The 15,470-nt window shown below is 38.8% G+C and overlaps 1 protein-coding gene across 4 annotated transcripts in view; it reads right to left on the bottom strand.

The window, feature by feature from the left end:
- LRRC7 (leucine rich repeat containing 7) overlaps positions 1-15,470 on the bottom strand; it is a 119,585-nt gene that overhangs the window by 69,354 nt on the left and 34,761 nt on the right. For all 4 annotated transcript variants that reach the window (XM_069981415.1, XM_069981417.1, XM_069981418.1 and 1 more), the window contains exons 4-7: positions 9,596-9,674; positions 9,094-9,183; positions 7,904-7,960; positions 678-741 (exon numbers count right to left, since the gene is read on the bottom strand). In XM_069981415.1, the coding sequence (XP_069837516.1) occupies positions 678-741; positions 7,904-7,960; positions 9,094-9,183; positions 9,596-9,674 (290 nt within the window). The remainder of the gene's footprint in view (positions 1-677; positions 742-7,903; positions 7,961-9,093; positions 9,184-9,595; positions 9,675-15,470) is intronic.

Below are 15,470 nucleotides of genomic sequence, written 5' to 3'. Positions count from 1 at the left end.
CTCTGCTGTTACCAATGTTTGTGTTGGAAACTTAAGTTCCCGATTCTCAAGCTCTGCCGCAAAGCGCTATACAAAGTAGGGTCCTGTTCCACCGTATACTGTATATTCTTACAGGCAGTGTCCCCCCTGCGTACTGTATATAAAAATATACAGTCCACAGGGGGAACAGGACCCTACTCTGTTTCGCACTGTGAGCAGTACCTGATCAGAGCAGCGGCTTAGACAGCCCTGCAGTTCCAGACACAAATGTTGGAGGCAGAAGAGCAGCCGTGTCACCCCCTTACTGCGGCCCACAAAGTTACTTCCTATATAAAGAGAGGTCTATAATTTTTTTTAATTAAATAAATAAAAAAACAGAAAAAAAAAATCACTTTTAAGAGATGTGAATATAGACCGAAAACTGATAAACTTACAATTAGTGAGTGGTGACGCCTCACCACTCACTGAATCTCAAAGCTTGAAATCAATCAATTTTTTTGAATAAAGTTAAATGACAAAGTAATATAATTTTATTAAAGTAATATATTAGCCAAAAAAAGGTGTTTTTTTTTAGTCTTTGGAGTTCCCCTTTAAGTTTGTTTTCTTTAAGAGAAAGAAATGCCTTATCTGCTTTCTCATGGAACATTACATTAGTTTTCGTAATGTTTCTAGAAGGAGAAAAACATTTGTCTTCTTACCAGCTCACTGAACTCATTATTGCCCAGGTCAAGTCTCTCCAGTTGGGTCAGCTTACTCATTGACCTGAAACATAAGAGAAAACAGGATAAGAAACTTTCCTAAAGTAAAAGACTCCATTGTGAGAAAAAATGTAAAAAATATAAGGTTCAAGAAAATGGTGTATATATGGGATAAAAAATACAGCTCTATGTATCCACCCAAACATCATTAAAGAAGTATTCTAGCACTAGGAAAATGATTTCAAATAAACTGTTGTCAGAAAGTTTTACAAATTTGCAAACAACTTCTATTTAAAAATCTCTAGTATTTCAGTACTTAGCTGCTGTATGTCCTGCAGGAAGTGGTGTATTCTCTCCAGTCTGACACAGCGCTCTCTGCTGCCACCTCTGTCCATGTCAGGTATTGCCCAGAGCAGGAGAGGTTTTCTAGGGGGATTTGCTACTGTTGTGGACAGTTCCTGACATGGACAGAGGTGGAAGCAAAGAGCACTGTGTCCGACAGGAATACACCACTTCCTGCAGGACATACAGCAGCTTGTAAGTACTGACAGAAGTGATTTTTATTTATTTATTTTAAATATTTATTATAAATGGAAGTCATTTTTAAGGCTATGTTCACACTGCGTATGAATCCGTCCGTAGTGCGAACCGCGAATATACGCACGTAGTTTTGAGGTTGATGCGTTCACTTGAAAGTATACGATATACGCCCGCACAGTGCACACTACGTATGAGCTTACGGCCGGATCGTATACGGCGCCGTGAAAAATGAACAAGACCATTGTTTGAGGACGGAAATGTTGAAACTCACGGCCGTGGATTTCCATGCGGTCCCGTACGGAGTACTTATTTCAGCCAAATTGAACTTGATTTTTCGATCCAAAAGGTTCTGTGTGATTTAGGGGGCTGGGCGAATATTTTCAAGTAAATTACTTGTTTCATCGCTTCAAAACAAGCTAGGGAAGCATAACTGTACTACGGGCGTATGTTCGCGGTTCGTACGCGTCCGGCCGCATGTCTATTTTTCCCACGCCCGTAGTTTCAGACGCATATATACGGCGGCGTACGATCTGCGGACGGATTCATACGCAGTGTGAACATAGCCTAAATCTGTATAACTTTCTAACACCAGTTTCTCTAGAGTACCCCTATAATCTATGTCACATTTATCCTAAAAAGAATCTGTCACTAGGTGTAACTGCCTTAAATAAAGGCAGTGTAAACTAGTGAAAGAAATGCTGAACAGATCGGTGAATTACTACATCATTCTGTTTAGCCGTTCTCCTAATATGCAGGAGAATATGATTCTGGCCATAACCCTCCCCCCGCCCTCCAGCTGCTAATTGATAGTTGACTGCCTATACACAGCATGGATAGATAGCTGTCAATCAGCAGCTGGTGGGCAGAGTTTTTTGGTTCTCATAAATATCCAGGACTACTGAGCTCATGCACATAATGTAGAGGACTACTTATTGTCCATGTTATACAGGAGAATATCTCTGGATCAGTAGCACAACAATGTAAGTGATACATCATTCTGTTCCAGAAAAAAACAGCCATGCTGTTGATTTGGACAATTACATGAAGCGAGAAGACACAGTATGACTACAACCCACATTGTTAGCGCGCTGTTACTTAAATTACATCTGCACATCGATCAATGTCTGAATTTGGGTCAATAATTCATATAATGCTCAGCTTGTTTTTTGGGTTCTACACGTCAATTCTATAAAATAGTCTACATGAAACGGCTCAAACCGATCCATGATCAAGGGTAAAGAAGGGTTCAAGCGTTCACAGAATCTGTCTCCCCGGCTGTGGCGCGGGCTTTGTGCGGTAGTACCTGCGAGTGGATGAGTATGAAAGGTCACGGGAAGCTTTCAACAAAGTGAGATGAAGTGATAGAGCCGGCGAGCAGAGATGCTGCAGGACTCCGCATTACATAAAGCTTCTAACAATAAACTTTGTGAAGTTTCCAGGCATCGGAATATAAAAGTTTTGTTACAGAATGTTACGGTTTAATGACCTTATAAGATTCCAGACTAAGCAAAAAAACCTCTGCGCCTTATAGAAGAAAGAGAGGACGGAAGATCAGTGGATGACCATAGGAAGGAAGAGCCGTTGTATCTGTCTCCTATATTACCTTTAAAAATTATTTTTCTTTATTGTATTCTCGTATATAGAAGCAGTATTATAGTAGTTATATACTTGTATATAGGAGGCAGTATTATAGTAGTTATATTCTTGTATATAGGAGGCAGTATTATAGTAGTTATATTCTTGTATATAGGAGCAGTATTATAGTAGTTATATTCTTGTATATAGGAGCAGTATTATAGTAGCTATATTCTCGTATATAGAAGCAGTATTATAGTAGTTATATTCTTGTATATAGGAGCAGTATTATAGTAGTTATATTCTTGTATATAGGGGGCAGTATTATAGTAGTTATATTCTTGTATATAGGAGCAGTATTATAGTAGTTATATTCTTGTATATAGGGGGCAGTATTATAGTAGTTATATTCCTGTATATAGGAGCAGTATTATAGTAGTTATATTCCTGTATATAGGGGGCAGTATTATAGTAGTTATATTCTTGTATATAGGGGGCAGTATTATAGTAGTTATATTCTTGTATATAGGGGGCAGTATTATAGTAGTTATATTCCTGTATATAGGAGCAGTATTATAGTAGTTATATTCCTGTATATAGGAGCAGTATTATAGTAGTTATATTCTTGTATATAGGGGCAGTATTATAGTAGTTATATTCTTGTATATAGGGGGCAGTATTATAGTAGTTATATTCTTGTGTATAGGAGCAGTATTATAGTAGTTATATTCTTGTATATAGGAGCAGTATTATAGTAGTTATATTCTTGTATATAGGAGCAGTATTATAGTAGTTATATTCCTGTATATAGGAGCAGTATTATAGTAGTTATATTCTTGTACATAGAAGCGGTATTATAGTAGTTATATTCTTGTATATAGAAGACAGATGCAGTATCAATAGACAAGTATAAGATACAGTAAAATGTCATTCTTGGGATCCGGTGAATAATTCAACTTTGCTAATGAAAAACAAAAAACTGTTGCTATGGAAACTTTCCACTTGGAATCTCAAAATCTTAAGATCTGTCACATTGACAAAAACAATCCAAATTTCACTGCTAGAAGCTCATATCACCTGCACACCGGAAGAGATGGAACTATTCTATACATTGCCTGCATACAGCTGGTCACTTTGTGTCTGTCCGAAAAAGCTGACTGACACCATCTAACGTGTATGACCAACTGGACCTGCTGGGAGTTGTAGTTCTGTAATGGCTGTCCAACAGTAAGATAATCTTTGGTAGATTTACATATTTGGCTTAGGTGAAACGTCCCCTTCATGTTTGTATCAGCCAATGAGGGCTCCGGTTTCATTTTCTAAGCTGCTGGGGTAAATTATGTGATATTTTTTTCTGGAAGAATAAATCATATGTTTAGTTTTCTTTCTGGCCATCAAATACCAACATGGAGATATGCAAAGCTGGGAAAGAACATTAACATTACGAGGCCGCTTGATGAGGCTGTAAAAGGAAGTGAAACTGCTGAGTTTACAAGGGCCGATATCAAAAGGCGAGACCATAAAGGTGTAATAGAGCGAGGGGGGTGAAACACGACAAAGCGCCGCACAACGTTTATCAATTACGGTTTTATGAATGTTATAAAAACATAAAAGACCTTCGAAGAGTCAAACACCTTATTACACTTCTAAAAAGTCTCCTCAACATCAGAACAAATAAATCTACAGTGTACTAGCCAATGATCCTGATTTTTGGACTAAAAAGGGGCGGGGCTTGTGTAAACTCCCTTAAGGCTATGTTCACACTACGTAAAAAAAACACGGCCGTATTTGCGCAAATAACAGCCATTATTTTGCAAATAACCGTTGCAAATAACAGTTTTTTATGTAGTGTGAACCTGGCCTAATAGTGGTTGTTTTGTCGACATTTTTAGCCAGCGTCAGGGGCGGGGCTTATATGTCTTGGTTTCTGTAATTTAGGCCTAGACTACTATCAATGTTTCTTACAAAGCTGTCTCTCGGTATAAGCATCTGCAGTAGAAATCTGAGACTTGCCCTGCTTTTCTGCAATGGATTCCCAGCTTGTATGGAATTCGTAAAAAAATGACACGACACTAACTGCACAAAACATTCACACTGTGATCATATCCTATGTGAACTGGTCTATGATGAACCAATACTATTCCCTATATACAGGACTCTAACAACTATAAGGCTATGTTCACACTACGTAAAAAACACTGCCGTATTTTATAACAACGGCTGTAATTGCGCAAACAACAGCCGCTATTTGTGAAATGTGTTTTTTATGTAGTGTGAACCCGGCCATATACTGCATATTAAATATCGGCTCTTTAGGAACAACTTTAAGCCCTTTAAGAAAAAAAATCGATACTGACCCTTTAAGAGCGAATTCTGTACTGCCCCTTCAAAAAAGAATCCAGTACTGGTCCCTTAAGAGTGAATGCGCTACCCTTTAGAAGCGAGTTCGGTACCATCCCTTTAAGAATAAATTTGGTACCGGACCTTTAAGAGCGACTTTGATACTGACGCCTTAATTGTGACATCTACAGCGAGCTTATAATTTTCTGTATTTTTTTACTGCATTTATGTCAGTGAGGCACAATCATAAGGACCTGTTATCTTCTATTGGCCAATACAGGACATGTGACTGCATGGATGTTGTCAGGCAGTGGATGAAGAGCCTGCAAGTTTCTATTGGCTGCTAGATTTCAGTGTGCTGTGATTGGCTGGTTAGTGCTACGTGATATTTTAATTTGCAAACATTCCGCCATTCATTTCTATGGGGGACTTTCTATCTGAAACCAAAAATACTTAGCACACCTGTCAATGCGGAGGGGTTCAAAACAGTTTAAATGGTGTCTGTGCGCAAAGTGGTTCAGGTTGTAATAATTGCAGAAAATCACGAGGAACTGGAAGAAGTAGAAGAATAAAGGAAAGGGAATACAATATAGTGCTTTTTTCAAGCACTATAAATACTACTTGGCTCCTAAATGAAATCCACAATATTGCAGTGTGTAGAGAAGCAGGCGGCACAGATCGATATGTTCCGTCTCTCGGCAGTGGCAGGCTGCCCCGGGTTCTGCGATTCTGAACAATGAGCCCCCTTCAAACTTTCTAATCTTTCCAATTGCGCTCTGATAAATGAGTCTAATAAAACAAGAGAAGAGGTGGCGGCCGGAGAAGCGTCTTAATCTCATTAATCTTCTTGTGGGTCACACTGTAAATAGAATATCCTCAAACAGAAATGGGAAATTGATTAGAAGCCCATGCTACAACATGTCTATCATGGTAGATGATTTATATGGGGGTCAACTGCAAGGTCACCCAGCAAACTGTCCCAAAAAGTCTCTCTGTACCACTTGCTTAATTAGTGAGGATGCTGCTTAAAGGGGCACTCCACTGAAAAGCAGACAAGTGAATTCTTACCGGAAATAACCCTGCCTGGACCCAATTCTTTCGATTTTCTGTATAAATATAGATGCTGAGATTTTCCTGGACAATTGGATGACAATAGTGTTCGTGTATGGTGTGGGGGAAACAAAGGAGGGACGAAGTGGTGGGCTACACAGCTTCCCGCATGCAAGAGCAGTGCCGAAAAGAACTGTAAGTAAGGCACCTACGGGCCTGGTAGATGCCAGAACATCGCCCCTTTATAGTGAGACTAGATGGGTTAAAGTTGTCTGATAACAAGGAGGGACTGTGCTAATGTCTTTATGTTTTATCTGAGGGCTGACCTGATAGGGGTTATAGTTTGGCAATGGTTGGAGCCAGAGGTCAGTGAACAATGGAGTGGGGTGTATGACAAGTAAGGATAAAGTGCTGCGTCCCAGTTTTTTCCCTACACAGTGGAGCTCATAGTTATAGACTTTAATAGAAAGTTGAGAACAACTCTATGCACAGTAAGTGAGAGGCACCGTGCAGAGAATAACCTGTCACCATTAAAAACGTAACAATGCTAACAATGAAAGATAACTGACTGTAATACACCAGCTGTAATATACCAACTATAATACACCAGCTGTAATATATCAACTATAATTCACTGGATGTTATATATCAACTATAATACACCGGCTGTAATACACCGACTGTAATATATCAACTATAATTCACTGGATGTTATATAGCAACTATAATACACCGGCTGTAATATGTCAACTATTATACACCGGCTTTAATATACCAACTATAATACACCAGCTGTAATATACCAACTGTAATATACCAGCTGTAATACACCGACTATAATATATCAACTATAATTCACCAGCTGTAATATATCAACTATAATTCACTGGATGTTATATAGCAACTATAATACACCGGCTGTAATATGTCAACTATTATACAACGGCTTTAATATACCAACTATAATACACCAGCTGTAATATACCAACTGTAATATACCAGCTGTAATACACCGACTGTAATATACCAACTATAATACACCAGCTGTAATATATCAACTATAATTCACTGGATGTTATATAGCAACTATAATACACTGGCTGTAATATACCAACTATAATACACCGGCTGTAATATGTCAACTATTATACACCAGCTTTAATATACCAACTATAATACACCAGCTTTAATATACCAACTTTAATACACCGGCTATAATATACCAACTATAATACACCGGATGTAATATACAAACTATAATACAGCGGCTGTAATATACCAACTATAATATCCTGGCTGTAATATACCAACTATAATACACCGGCTGTAATATACCAACTATAATACACTGGCTGTAATATACCAACTATAATACACTGACTGTAATTTATCAACTATAATACACCGGCTGTAATTTATCAACTATAATACACTGGCTGTAATATACCAACTATAATACACTGACTGTAATTTATCAACTATAATACACCGGCTGTAATTTATCAACTATAATACACTGGCTGTAATATACCAACTATAATACACTGACTGTAATTTATCAACTATAATACACCGGCTGTAATTTATCAACTATAATACACTGGCTGTAATATACCAACTATAATACACCGACTGTAATTTACCAACTATAATACACTGGCTGTAATATACCAACTATAATACACTGGCTGTAATATACCAACTATAATACACCGACTTACTTTGGTAATGTTTTCAAATGGTTTTCTCTTAACTCCAATATCCGCAATTTGCTGAGCCTGTAAAGCAGAGATCATAGAGAGATGAGATAGAACCACATACTATACCTGTATTTATAAGACAGCTGGAAAATACAAGAATATGAGTGGATAGATGTGAGAGTGAGATCAATAGAAAAGGGCAGATAGATAGATAGGAGATAGATAGATAGATAGATAGATAGATAGATAGATAGATAGATAGATAGATAGGAGATAGATAGATAGATAGATAGATAGATAGATAGATAGATAGATAGGAGATAGATAGATAATATATAGGAGGTAGATAGGGAGATAGATGGATAGATAGATAGATAGATAGATAGATAGATAGATAGATAGATAGATAGATAGATAGATAGAAGATAGGAGGTAGATAGATAGATAGATAGATAGATAGATAGATAGATAGATAGGAGATAGATAGATAGATAGATAGATAGATAGATAGATAGATAGATAGATAGATGGATAGATAGATAGATAGATAGATAGATAGATAGATAGATAGATAGATAGATAGATAAGAGATAGATAGGAGGGAGATAGAGAGATAGATAGATAGGAGATAGATAGATAGATAGATAGATAGATAGATAGATAGGAGATAGATAGATAGATAATAGATAGGAGATAGATAGATAGGAGATAGATAGATAGATAGATAGATAATAGATAGATAGATAGATAGGAGATAGATAGATAGATAGATAGATAGACAATAGATAGATAGATAGATAGATAGATAGATAGATAGATAGATAGATAGATCGCTCGGGGTATCCGCAGTAATAATGCACTATACCCAGATATAACATCTCATAAGATAGAAAAAAGCATTGCAGCGGCATTGACCAAAAATATACTTTTCTTCATTCAAATGGAATAGCAAAGGCAATCGTCGGCAGAGAAAATGGAATAGCAGGGACAATCGTCGGCAAGCACTACTATTTTTTTAGGTGAGTGCCACTGCAATGTTTCCTTCTATCTTATGAGATTATTGTATGGACTGCCTTTTGCACAGCAGACCATCACCACCACTTATGTTGATTGGGTCTAATTACTGCTGGTAAGTGTAGTGCTGGTGTTGAACGTCTATGGATTATTTCCCAGTTATGACATGACACGGACTGGAATAAGAGTCAGCTCACCTTCCAAAATTGGCTGGAAGATACTCAAGAAAGGCATCATTAAGGTACAGCTGAGTTAAATTAAGAAGCTGCGTAAAGCCATCCGGTAGCCTGAGAAGAAGGATAAGTAAATGAGTCTCAGAGTCTCATCAGTTATAACACATGTAGTCACCGTCAGTACTGTCACATGCCCCTTCTCTTTCTTAGGGTGCACAGAGTCTTCTATAGTTTATAAAATCACTGTAGTATTAGGCTAGGTTCACAAAGTATAATAAAAGCTGAACACTGTGGGGCAGATTCATCAAACATGGTGTAAAGTGAGACTGGCTCAGTTGCCCCTAGCAACCAATCAGATTCTACCTTTCATTTTCCAAAGAGTCTGTGAGGAATGAAAGGTGGAAGCTGATTGGTTGCTAGGGGCAACTGAGCCAGTGTCACTTTACACCATGTTTGATAAATCTCCCCCTGAATGTTCTTATTGCAGAGCACAATTCAGTATCATCAGAGATGAGAGGTGACTTACTTTGATATAGGGTTCACGCTGGCCTCTACTATTGTTAAACATTTACAGCATTTAATATTATCTGGAAATTCTTGTATCCCTGGAAGAAGAAAGGAAACAGAATTCAATTATTAGACTGACCGATCACTGGATAATATGTAGTGCTGGCTGCTGGTTGTCAGGACTGGCTACATAAGGGGCAATAAGCCGAAGTTCATTGCCCCTTATGAGGGTTTGATTTGTCTAACCTGCCGATAGTCCCCCTTTAAAGTGTCAGCGATCAGCTGAGGACGGAATATACGTTGGCCAATCGCATCTTTGCTCACTGCTCTAAATAATTGACAAGGATCCTCATAGGGTTATTTAAGTGGGGTACAATCCTTCAAGAAAGGAATATACTTATACAAATACACCTATAACTCTACTTTATTTTTAACAGCTGATTTGTTGGGGATATTTATCATCCAGAAGATGTCACTGCATTTATACAAGATCCTGATGATGGGAAAATCCTTTACCAGATCTTACCTACAGCCAGACAGCAGGACAACATTGATCCAGCTCCACGGCTATAAAATATTTATGGACACAAGATAAAGACTAAATAATTCATTTCTATGGTACATCGTCTGAGACATTTACATAAATGTCAGGGGCATTCAGGATAATTAGGAGACGCAAGACCCAAGAGAGGTGGGCGAGGAGGGAGAGAAAGACCTAAGATTATGCCTAGGGAATGGGAAGACAGACCTAAGATGGTATTTGAGGTAACCAAAGATGGAACCTATGGAATGGGGATAGAGACCTGGGATGGTACCTAAGGAATGAAGAGGGAGACCTGAGATGGTACCTAAGGTAAGGGAAGACAGACCTAAGATGGTGCCTAAGAAATGGGAAGACAGAACTAAGATGGTATATAAGGTAACAGAAGATGGAACCTATGGCATGGGGAGAGAGGCCTGAGATGGTACCTAAGGTAAGGAAAGAAAGAAAGACCTAAGATGGTGCCTAAGAAATGGGAAGACAGACCTAAGATGGTATATGAGGTAATGGAAGATGGAACCTATGGCATGGGGAGAGAGACCTGAGATGGTACTAAAGGAATGGAGAGGGAGACATGAGATGGTACCTAAGGTAAGGAAAGAAAGACCTAAGATGGTGCCTAAGAAATGGGAAGACAGACCTAAGATGGTATATGAGGTAACGGAAGATGGAACCTATGGCATGGGGAGAGAGACCTGAGATGGTACCAAAGGAATGGAGGCAGAGACCTAAGATGGTAGCTAAGGTAAGGAAAGAGAGACCTAAGATGGTGCCTAAGAAATGGGAAGACAGACCTAAGATGGTATATGAGGTAACGGAAGATGGAACCTATGGCATGGGGAGAGAGACCTGAGATGGTACTAAAGGAATGGAGAGGGAGACATGAGATGGTACCTAAGGTAAGGAAAGAAAGACCTAAGATGGTGCCTAAGAAATGGGAAGACAGACCTAAGATGGTATATGAGGTAACGGAAGATGGAACCTATGGCATGGGGAGAGAGACCTGAGATGGTACCAAAGGAATGGAGGCAGAGACCTAAGATGGTAGCTAAGGTAAGGAAAGAGAGACCTAAGATGGTGCCTAAGGAATGGAAAGACAGGCCTAAGATGGTAACTAAGGTAAGGGAAGAGAGGTCTAAGATGATACCTAAGGAGAGAGACCTAAGATGGTAACTAATAAATGAGGAGGGAGACCTGACATGGTACTTAAGGTAAGGGAAGAGAGACCGAAGATGGTACCTAAGGAATGGGGAGAGAGACCAAAGATGGTACCTAAAGAACGGGGAGGGAGACCTGAGATTGTACCTAAGGAATAGGGAAAGAGACCTAAGATGGTACCTAAAGAACAGGGAGGGAGACCTGAGATTGTACCTAAGGAATAGGGAAAGAGACCTAAGATGGTACCTAAAGAATGGGGAGGGAGAACTGAGATAGTAACTAAGGAATGGGGAGAGAAAGGGAACAGTTTCTAAAGAAGGAAAGGTAGACCTATGAGACTGCATAAGAAAAGAGCAGAGAGACCTAAGAGGAGAAAGGAGACCTAAAAGAGTGCCTAAGGAAGGAAAAGAAAGATCCAAAACAGTAAATAGGGGAGGAGAATAGTAACCCAAAACAAGACAGGGAAATAGATGCTCAGGAGGTAAGAACATTGACACAAAAAAGTTTCATGACTGTAGGTGTAACTTGTGTGAATATTGTTAAAAAATGTCACACACAATAAATAAATAAATAAATTAATTAATAAATAAATATTTCCCACGATACCGCTGGCTTTGCAAGATGTGGGTGGAGTCTCATCACTGCAGGTCTGCAAACTAGGCTGCTGATTGGTGAAGTGAAAGCAAGTGGGTTGGTGTCAGTTCACACTATGTGCAGTTTTCTTATTCAAGTTTGTTTGGAGAAATTTTACCATAAGGAGTTATGAAGATATTTTTACTGCATTTTCACACACATATATCTTATGTATAAATTAAGGTAAAAATTACATGTTTTTTTTCTGTGATTTATACAAATGCAATTCTGAGAAAATCATGGCAAAAACAAAAGAATCAGAATTAAAAATGCAATGTCTGACAGCAGCAACTGTGTCGGGAGGGGATCTGATAGGTGATGATGTCATGTAGTTTACAGGAAGTCAGCTGACCCAGGACATATCACTTTCTTTGGCACATTAAACACTGAGGTTTTTTGTGGGTCAGGCTGGTGATCACATGACCCACTTACAGCAATGATACATGGATGCAGCTGAGCTGGAATGAAACAGAGGACACTGTAAGTCTAGTGATAGTTAGTGTGCATTATATGGCCAAAGAAGCCTGGACTGCTGCTTTAATGTGGAAAATCCACAGTGACACAAATTTGATATGCCGAGAATTTAAAACCACTCTGCAGGTTAATTTCCGTATGGATTTTATGCTGATTTTCCCCCAGCGTGTAAATGGGAATTTTTAAAAACCTCCTCCACTTTGCTGCTACAGTAAACGTTGCACATTTCCACTCGGTGTGACCTTCCCCTTGCTCTCCCTTTAAGACATCCGAGCCCCCGCTCTTATAATTTCTTTCCATTTGCAATTCCTTAGTAGGCTGCAATTAGAGTGAACTACGGTGTCCTGAATAATCCCCTTTCACATGTATTTCGTTAGGATTGATCGTTGTCTAAAAATATCCGCATTAAAATTTAGAGCGTGCCGACTCATAGCCGGGTAAGAATAAGGCCGTGTGTAAAGAAGAAAAGGACAGATTAATCCATTTTCATGACACAGCTGAAGAGGAGCAGGAGATGCCGCTACTCTCAGCCGCCCGGCTTTAATCTCTCCGCATCCTGCGCTAAAATCAACATCTTCCCTTTGTATAGAGAATGATGGCGGCTCAATCAAAGCCAAGATTAGATCAGCGGCTAATAAAAAGCGGGACTATTAATTCTGTCGGCTATTAGTAATTCTCTGTCCTCCCCGCTATGTATGTTACATGTGTCAGTGAATCATTATCTTCAAGGATCCCACAAAGAATTACTTTGTATCTGGGTTAAAGCGCTACATTGTTTCATCTGATGATTCAAAGCCGGGATGCATGAAAGCCTATCCGGATCAGTCCACACCTGCCTCGCCAATTCTCAATTTATGTTCTGTTTTTTTTTTTTTTTGGGCAGTATTAAGTTGGCATTAAATTGTGGTATAAAGTAGGACTGTATATGGCAGCATTATCTTGGCATTATAAGATGGACTGTTATATGGTAGTATTAACTTGGTACTATACTGCGGTATTATGAAAGCCTATCCAGATCAGTCCACACCTGCCTCGCCAATTCTCAATTTAGGTTCTGTTTTTTTTTTTTTTGGGCAGTATTAAGTTGGCAATAAATGGTGGTATAAAGTAGGACTGTATATGGCAGCATTATCTTGGCATTATAAGATGGACTGTTATATGGTAGTATTAACTTGGCACTATACTGCGGTATTATGAAAGCCTATCCGTATCAGTCCACACCTGGCTCGCCAATTCTCAATTTATGTTCATTTTTTTTTTTTTGGGGCAGTATTAAGTTGTCAGTAAATAGTGGTATAAAGTAGGACTGTATATGGCAGTGTTATCTTGGCATTATAAGACGGACTGTTATATGGTAGTATTAACTTGGCACTATACTGCGGTATTATGAGGACTGCATATATCAATATTATCCTGACATTATATGGCGTTAGGCAGACTGCGTATGATAGTATCACATTGGAGCTATATAGTGGCATTAGTTAGACTATATGAGGCAGTGTTAACCTGACAATTATTATTATTATTTATTTATAGAGCGCCCTTGATTCCAGAGCGCTATACAAGAGATAGTGGGTAACAAACAGAAACAATACAGGATTAAAAACACATTACACAAAGGCAAATGGGAGTACATGGAGGAACAGGACCCGCGATGGATTACAATCTATAAGGTACGGGGAGAGAAACAGGAGGTAAAGTGCACTCAGTCAAGTGTGATGCAGAATTATTGTCGGTCGTAGCCTAGTTTGAAGAGATGGGTTTTCAGAATCAAGTGTGGTTATAATTCTGCATTCTGGTGTTAATTCTGCTTTCACACTTAAATGGCTCACTTAGAATGGACTCACAATATAAGGTAGTAATAAGTAGTCTGTAATATGGTGGTGTTATACTACCACTACTGTATATAATGGCAATATATACAGTATCTGTATATACCGATGGAATCTTTATCCTGGCACTATATAATGTTTTAGGCTATGTTCACACACCTTAAAACAACAGGCTGTCGTGATTTAACAACAAACAACAGCTGTTATTTTATAACAATGCCCATTATTATGGTGAGGGGGAAAAAAAAGATTAAAGGAGTTATCCAGCGAAAATCTTTTTCCTTCAAATCAACTGGTGTCAGAAAGTTATATAGATTTGTAATTTACTTCTATTAAAAAATCTCAAGTCTTCCCATACTTATCTGCTGCTGTATGTCCTGCAGGAAATGTTTCATTTTCAGTCTGACACAGTGCTCTCTGCTGCCACCTCTGTCCGAGACAGGAACTGTCCAGCGCAGGAGAGGTTTTCTATGGGGATTCATAGAAAACCGACACAGAGTTCCTGTCTCGGCCAGAGATGTCAGTAGAGAGCACTGTGTCAGACTGAAAATAAAACATTTTTCTGCAGGACATACAGCAGATGATAAGTACTTGAAGACTTGTAATTTTTTTAATAGAAGTAAATCACAAATCTAGATAACTTTCTGACACCAGTTGATTTAAAAGAAAAAGATTTTTGCTGGACAACCCGTTTAAGGATGAGAGACAGAAAACTGAAGGGAGTTAGTGACAGGGGCCAGTACCAAAAGGTAAGGGGAGGGGGGTACTTTTTCTGTAATTTCCTTTCTATTTATTTCCCAGGGATAACATGCTGCTTACTGTAACCCATGGATGCCCCTGGACACATAGCTTATAATACTCATCACAAAGTTATAGAGCTTTGTAATGTGTGTTAAATAAGCTAAAAAAACAAATCGACAGAGTTGCCCTTAAGGGTACGTTCACACTTACCGGATCCGCAGCTGATTTCACTTAAATAACTGAACACAGCATCAAATCTGCTGCGGATCTGCTGTGGATCCTGTAGGTGTGAACGCACCCTTAAAGAATTTTATTATTTTAACCTCCCCCCCCCGAAACAGCGCCACTCATCTTCATGGCCATGTCGAGTATTGCAATTTGCACCTCACCCCTATGACCCACACCAGACACAGTCTATATACACGGATGGCGCGGTTTCTGTAATAAAATATATATATATTTTTGGGTTGCTAATCTCATACAATCCCTTGTCAGGATTTGCTGTGTGCTTAGGG

The sequence above is a fragment of the Dendropsophus ebraccatus genome, chromosome 8 (genome assembly GCF_027789765.1).
Source record: "Dendropsophus ebraccatus isolate aDenEbr1 chromosome 8, aDenEbr1.pat, whole genome shotgun sequence".
In the NCBI taxonomy this organism is placed as follows: domain Eukaryota; kingdom Metazoa; phylum Chordata; class Amphibia; order Anura; family Hylidae; genus Dendropsophus; species Dendropsophus ebraccatus.
Note: the sequence above shows the minus strand (reverse complement) of the source record. Positions and strands in the feature narration are given on the sequence as shown.